The sequence below is a fragment of the Mytilus edulis genome, chromosome 14 (genome assembly GCF_963676685.1).
Source record: "Mytilus edulis chromosome 14, xbMytEdul2.2, whole genome shotgun sequence".
NCBI lineage: Eukaryota > Metazoa > Mollusca > Bivalvia > Mytilida > Mytilidae > Mytilus > Mytilus edulis.
The window spans coordinates 45,197,137-45,204,933 of record NC_092357.1 but is presented as its reverse complement, the minus strand read 5'-3'; the positions used below and the strand labels follow the sequence as shown (position 1 = coordinate 45,204,933).

The following is a 7,797-nucleotide window of genomic DNA, read 5'->3' as shown; positions in this document are numbered from 1 at the left end:
AAAGAAAATAAAACAAGGTTAACAAAGACTTAGACGAGGTTTTAAATTATCATAAGTAAAACTAGCTTTGTTATACCTATTGGTGAAGTGTCAATCAAATTAAGTTGTGTTTACATTGTAATAAATACTATCATCGTGGAATTACCCTTGTAAAACTGTGTAATGGCATTGTTGTTTAGAGAAGTGTTAGATAAAATTGTTGATTTTCTTCTATAATTGATAAGATCCTCGTATACATTTTCTACAATTATTAGCTCTAGTGTTTACCAAGTAGTGGATAACAATAAAAAAGCTTCACACTGGGAAACACTATTGTTGATTCATTTCTTTTCGGGTTAATCAATTTTCGAACATAGCGGAAAACTTGTATTGACACGGATTTTTGATTTTGTGGTTTTCCAAACGTCTGCATTTAAACATTCAACAGTTTTGCAATTCATTGAACATTTTAAGGCGAGGTTTTCCTATCCCACATAATTAAAGGAATGTTGTATCCAACAAATTTTAATGAATCAACAGTATACAAGAGTCGTAGGTTTACGTGAATGTATTCGTGATGGTAAGTGCATATGCATGCTCCATTTTTAGCAATAAAAACGTTGGAAGAAATGTTTACATGTACAAAGTAAGTATAGCAAGTAATATGAAGACATTTGCCTCTTGAAAAAAGGTTGAATTTAATTTCTTGATGCCTTACCAGCAAAGGTGTTTAGGACACTGTCCTGGACGTTTACTATTAAAGAAGGATTGCAAAAAAAACTGGACTAACAAAGCGCTCAAGACATCTTACATGAATCAAAACTAGCATTTCGCTCTTTAGCTTCCATTTTTCAAAAGTTTATTTAGATCATCCTGATTTAATATGCCTATGCTTGGTATAATGTCTTGTGCCAAATGTTTGTCTAACAGCAATATATTCTAAATGTTCACCACTCAAAAGATGTAATGAATCATGAACTATTCAGAATTGTTCTTTGAATCATTTTGTTTTTATATTGCAAACCGTGACAATGTGGTGTCACAAACAAAACTCTGTTTACTTAATTTGAACTTATATATGTTAGCGGCAACAAGTGAAAATAGGCATGGAGATTAAATTCTGTACAATAAGCAAACGCCTAGGCATTAAATTATAACCTGAAATTTCCAGGCCTATTCCCTGAAATCTGATGATGACTATGCAACCCGTTGCCAAACATCATTTCAGGCAGCAGGATCATTTTGGGATTTTTGTTCGTCCAAATACATCTTAATTAGGCGAAATAGTCTTCATTAATTTAGTACTATTTGGAAACTTATATCTACCAAAAACTAATATTATCTGATTTAAAAGATCTTCAAATTTTAGTATAATCGTATTCAAAACATCATTTCATCAGTTTTATTGGATAGTTATGTAAATCTTTTTTAAAATATGTTAAGTACCATTTACCAGGTGTCTTTTTACCTTTTCATCGGGATTTTAAATATTTAGACAAATTCAAATTTCAAGATCCCTAGGGGAATATTAGGTGAAAATGAAATAATACACCAAAGGTAAAAGTACAAGGATAATTTCGCATGCAAGGATTACACTTTCAAAATCAGAAAATAAGGCAATTATAGACTATAACAATTTTAAAAAATATTATGACTAGAGGTTTGGAAAACTGGTTACTAAGGTGAAAGAGAATGTCGAGGGAAATTTCTAAGTTTACGATTTTCTGGAGGAACTGTAAGGAAGTGTGTGGAAATAATATATGGAGAGATGTAGAAATGTCAAAGCCGCCTATTATAATAGGACGTATAATTATACAACTTGATAATGGCTGTGTGATTTTTTTCCATGATTAAACTGTATCGATTCGTCCATTTTGTAAAAATTGTCACATGATTAGTTCTGATTAGAGAAGTAAGTTGCATTACAACTAGTTTTATGCAAAGAGTTTTACAATAGAGGACAGGTTGATTTTTTCGATTGTCGATTATTTAAAGATAATCACTATATTTTAATTAGGTTGTACAGAAATCACACGAAAAGATATGTTACTAGAGCTTTTCAGTCAAATAGAGCTTCACAGTTGACTTTTTATTTAGATAAAGTTTTCACAATATTTGGTGATTCACACTAACTGCAACAGGGACATTGCAGATTAAGGTTAATAATTTATATTAATAAACGCTAATGTTACCAGAACGAGTCATTGTTCATGGAAAGTCAATACATCTCCACTCACAAGATAGTATGGAGTGCTCAAGCTCATCATTGGATTAAAATTTTATATTTACGCCACACGCGGGTTTAGTCTACAAAAGACTCAGTAAATGAAAAAATTAAAAAGGCCAAATAAAGCAAGAAGTATACATGCATTGAGGAATACAAATTCCTTAAAGTTTTTCCAAATACAGCAAAGATAATACAGGAAAAATCTATTCCTTAGGTAGAAACGCCTAAGTATTTCAAAAAATTATAATTTTGTTAACAGTCATAATTATGAACATATCAATGATAACTCAAGTCAACACAGAAGTGCTGACTACTGGGCTGGTGGAACCCTCGTCAACAGATTTTTGTAAAATGACCACTCACCACCCTCAATAAGGGAATACCCCATAAACGAGCTAAAATCGAAAAAAACCAATAAACAGTTCAAAGAAAGATTGAACCACAAAACGAAAAATAAAATACAGGTTTTATTGTTGAATAAAAAACAATTTCAGGATGTGTGTTATTCCAGTACAACTAGCTTGTGAATTAATAGTCTTTTTCGAGGTAAGTTGCAGTACTGAGTTTTTGCACACTTCGCTTGTGTATTTAAGTCCCACACGGTATGTGGGTTCGTGTCAAACCTTAATCTACCAGGATTATAAAAAAGAAGATGTGGTATGATTGCAAACGAGACAACTTTCCATAAGAGGCCAAATGATACAGCAATTAACAACTATATGTCACCGTAAGGCCTTCAGCAATGAGCAAAGCAAATACCGCATTGAAGCATATGTCAGTTTTCCCATATAAAGTCGGTGTATCTTTTATGTAAAACATGTCTTCTTCTGAACATTACTAGCCGCCGCAAAATTAAAGATGCGTTAAGCAACAATCAACAGATAAATCTAGCATAAAACTCTTGATGTTTTCTTGGTTGACGTTAACACTTTCGTTTTTGATGATCCTTGTAACCTTCATTTTTACTGTAAACACACAGTTTTTTTATTTTGTATTTGGAAAGTACTGTAATTAGTTTTCGGGTTGATCGCTTTAATTGTGTATGACATTATCATCTTAGTCGTTATACTTTGTTTTATCTGAGTCAAATCATTGCTTTACTTTTGTTTCGTTCGCATCACATCAGTTAGATTATTGTGCGGGGCTTCTTTATTACTTCGTGATTCATATGACAGATATATATTTATATAACTGGTGGTTTGTTAATATTTTTAAAGATAAGCCACGCCTCTCTCTTATTTAAATGTACAACGCGTATTACATTAGTTTCCACACTGTCAAGCTACTACCAAGGACGACGTGTCAATATATTGTGATCCTTAAATAAGGTATTTAAAGTTACAACTGGACTTCTATAATATAAACGTTTTTGATTGTTTATATTTATAATCAATCTATTTTTAATATAATATGTGTGTTCAAAGTATCAACCAAAATGATTATTTATGCTAATTTGTACTTGATTTTTTTTAGATATTTTTCAAAACATATGATGACACTTCTTGCACTATGTTTTAATCGATTTATTGCATATATCTAGCTTTAGTGTACATAGTCTACACATGAAAATTTAACTCTTTATCTTTTGAAAATAAAATGTTCATTCTTAATCGATATTGAATATAAAATTTCCATTTGAAGGGTGATTCAATAATGTATAAGATTATTGCCAAAATATATTTCAGTGAATCACTCTCTCGAGCTCTCTCTCTGTGTCTCATTCTTAAACTAAAAAATATATTATCCATTTTTTCTGAATTCAGAAAAGTTTCTACCGACATATCATGCATATTTAAACATGTTAAACGATCCGAATGTATTCTTGTATTTTTTTTTATTTCTAAACACCATTTACTGCCATTTGTTTTTAGGAAACACAAATGATCAACTGATGTTGCAGAACAATGGATTTTCAAGAAGTTCCGTTTAAAACAGGATATACAACTAACACTATATTTATTGAATGGGTCATCAGACGAGGTCAATTTGATAAATATATAGTTAAATACAGAGCCAAAGATAAAGGAGACCAGTTTTTAGTTGTTCGAACTACAAACAGTAGCATACAGATATCAAATTTAGAAAGTGCTACTTTATATGAAATAAAAATTTACCTAGAAGATAGAAGTGGTGACGAGATTTTCCTTTTTAAAACCGAATCGAGAACAAGATCATCAATTGCGTCTCAGCTATTGAATATTTCTGACAAAATATGCGATAAACCTGTCTTATATCGCGTGCGTCCTGTAAAACGTACAACAATTGACGAGAACATTCATGTGCACGAATATTGTAAGTTGTAAATATGTGTTGCTGCAAAAAACAAATTGCAAATTATTGTAGTTTTACTTGCGAATGTTACTTTCAGTACTTGCCAGCCTAAATGTATTCCTCTTGCAATTTCTGTTTTACCCTTTTTTAATTTGATAGTATGATGTATATATATATATATATATATCTTTGTGTTATACTACTTTGTATTATTTCGCTTCCCGTACATCATTAGCGTACGCTCATTATGGCACGGATTGTTATTGATGAAGTTTGTTTCAGAAAATTTATTTGGACAATTACAACTTTAATCGGTGGTTTCTGTATTTTCTTAGACAATTTGGAAATGATATATATTGCATTTGTAAAAGCAATTTGTGATATGCGCTTCAATCATTTAGGTTAATAGAAAAGTTGTATATAAATGTTTGACTTACAATGGTCGAAGACCGCTCCTTAAAAAAATATAAGATATAATGTGACATTGCATATTATATTAGATGGACACTAATAATGTGATCAATGATACTTTATTAAATGTAACTGCAAGAGAGTGAAGTTTGCTAAGTATTATTAACCATGTTTGACATTTTAAACAAAGAAACATTGCCAACATTGACATCGTAGAAACATATCGTAAACATGTTTTTGTTGTTGTTTGTCACCTTTTTTAATTAATCTTATTTTTTATTCAAATTTTTCATTTATATATCCCATCAGTGAACATGTCACTCGAAAAGCTAATGCAGACACTTTGTGTGTAGTTTCAGATGCAATTAAAACACACGAAAGAACTATCCTGCTAGTTGGTGCCAGTGGATCAGGAAAAAGTACATTGGTAGATGCAATTATAAATTATGCAACAGATGTTTCATTTGCTGATAAGTTTCGGTTTAAAATCACTGATGAAAGAGGAACAAATTCGGTAAGAATTTTTTTTACTTGATATATCAAAGAAAAAGAATACGAAAAAGATTATGAATTTGAAACAAAACTGTTGTAAAACCTTCAAACACAATCAACTGTTTAAGAAATGTAACCGACAGTTTTATCGCAATTCTATTCAATTGAAATATCACTTCACTTCTGATCTGTACAAGGGTATATCCCTATTGATAGTTTACTGCTCGTTATATTCGTATTGTTCAAATGATATGTTTTGTAGAGTAGTCCATTATATATTGTAGATACAAAGACAAGAAGATATTGTTTGTTACAAAATAAGATGGCAAGATGGATCAAATGTCGAATTCGACCTCAATGTGATTGAGGTTCCTGGATTCGATTCAGGGAATAAAGACATTATTTACAAAAATCTCATTACTCTGTTCCAAACAATTGGGCACATCAGTGCAGCTTGTCTTGTAGTGTCGTCATTTAGTAGACTTACTGCAGAGCAAAGAAGTATTTTTGATAACATCTTATCTATATTTGGAAAAGATATTAAGTATGTTATTCCGCTTATAACATTTGACGATGGTGGTGAACTGAATGCACTTAGCTCACTTAGAGCTGCAAAAGTGCCGTATGATGAGCTCAATCATTTTAGGTTCAACAACTCGCAATTATTGGGTGGGAATGAGCAAATAGAAATTTGGAACAAAAGACAGAATACAATGCGCGATTTATTTGGTAGGTCTTCTGTCTTTGTGAATTATCCATTAGAAAAAACAATAGAGGTTCTCAAAAGTCGAACCAAATTAAATATGTATTTACATGAAGCAAAAACGTATAAACAAGACATCGACAGAATGGATGATAATATAGAAGATTACCGTTTAAACAAGGATCGCCAACAGCACACTCCGAAAATGCACGAAATAAGTCAAGATGCAGACAAAATCTGCATTAACTGTAATACATGCAAACAAACATGCGTTTTCGATTGCTCATTAGCGATAAGATTATTTTGGTATTTTGTTTGTTTTTTTGAAAATGTTTGGGCATATCTTTGCTGCATATGTTCCCTGTTTCCGTGTTGTTTACGTATATTAAGATGTTCCTGCAAGCGTGCTTGCTGCTGTTGTATTAAATGTCTTCACAGATGTCTTGGATGCAACTGCTCTTGTTCATTTGCTCACCACAACAAGGAATATGGAAGATATAACGATGATACCAGAGACACGCCTAGGAACACACCGCACGCTAAAAGCCTTTCCAGTCGTAAAAAAGAAAACAATACTAAAAATAAAAAAGACAAGTTGATAAATAAATTCGTTGAAACATTCGAGAATATCTCAATACACGCCGAATTTTTAAAAACAAATGCTATTTTCAAAGAGCTTCCAACCGAGATAGAACATTTTAGAAGATACAAAACAAAACTGGAAGGTAGTTCTATTATAAAAACTATATATTAAACTGTCCAGCCTACCAGTGTTAACATATTACGAATTAACAGCACATAGGTAGTGTAAATGTTAATGCATGTTGATGACGATATTTGGCAAACGCTCCAATTCAATAAAATAAAAGGCCACTATCATCTTGTTTATTTTTTTTATTTTTCATATTTTTGAAAACTTTTACATTCATCGTTCAATGTTTCATACACAATAGTTTGGATATCCAACTCAATTGTCATCAAAATAAATCATTAAAGTTCAATCGAAAACATGTCAGATTGCACAGAAAAAACGCTATGAATGGATCTATTCTCTTATTTTGTGTCATAACATTAACCTCAACGAACCAGTTTATGCATGGCTTCATTCAAATTCAAACGTGTGTGTATACGTTTTTGTTTTAAATCTGTCATAATTAATGAGCGTTCCTCATTAAAAGTAAATCCAGAAAGCAATTCGAACGCAAAATAAAAGGGGGACAATGGAATGGGTGCGACAAGACATGTTCTATTACAGATAACATCATCTCTACATTTTGCCGATATAAATTCACGTCTGTTCACAAGTTTTGGATTTATGCGATCTGAAATAATTTCCCCCGATTTATATTTAAGGTTTGTGTTTGACTTTGATATTTAACTATAAAAAAAATCCTTGTGATCTTAAGAAAGAGCACTAGTGATAAAATGTTTAGACATGTTCAAGCTTTCATCGACAACTGTGAGCAAAGAAGCTCGATTATTTCTTGAAGCACGAGCTTAAGAAGAGATATTGATAAGCATTGGGGGTGAGATTCCACACAAAAGGGATCAGTCATGGATCATTTAGATGGTTCACAATGGCAATAACATGTTCTTCATCTCTTTTCATTGGTGTTTGCTTTGTTTCTTCTTGTGAATATGCATAATTTGCAGCAATTCCATCCGTTTTCAGCATTACACGACTAATGGATTCTATGAAATGTCTAGAAAGGGT

General features: G+C 31.7%; 1 protein-coding gene across 1 annotated transcript; it reads left to right on the top strand.

The window, feature by feature from the left end:
• Window positions 1-3,440: 3,440 nt before the first annotated feature.
• On the top strand, window positions 3,441-6,967 carry LOC139502580 (uncharacterized). Its single transcript, XM_071292085.1, has 4 exons — window positions 3,441-3,534; window positions 4,078-4,498; window positions 5,242-5,402; window positions 5,665-6,967. The coding sequence occupies exons 2-4, from the start codon at window positions 4,111-4,113 to the stop codon at window positions 6,835-6,837; spliced, it is 1,722 nt and encodes a 573-aa protein (XP_071148186.1). The 5' UTR covers window positions 3,441-3,534; window positions 4,078-4,110; the 3' UTR covers window positions 6,838-6,967.
• Window positions 6,968-7,797: the final 830 nt, after the last annotated feature.

Excerpts from the sequence above, each read along its gene's own strand:
- LOC139502580 (XM_071292085.1), top strand. The coding sequence starts at position 4,111 with ATGGATTTTCAAGAAGTTCCGTTTAAAACAGGATATACAACTAACACT. Across the intron at positions 4,499-5,241 it reads CATTCATGTGCACGAATATT|TTTCAGATGCAATTAAAACA; the intron begins GTAAGTTGTAAA and ends CTTTGTGTGTAG. Across the intron at positions 5,403-5,664 it reads ATGAAAGAGGAACAAATTCG|ATACAAAGACAAGAAGATAT; the intron begins GTAAGAATTTTT and ends TATATATTGTAG.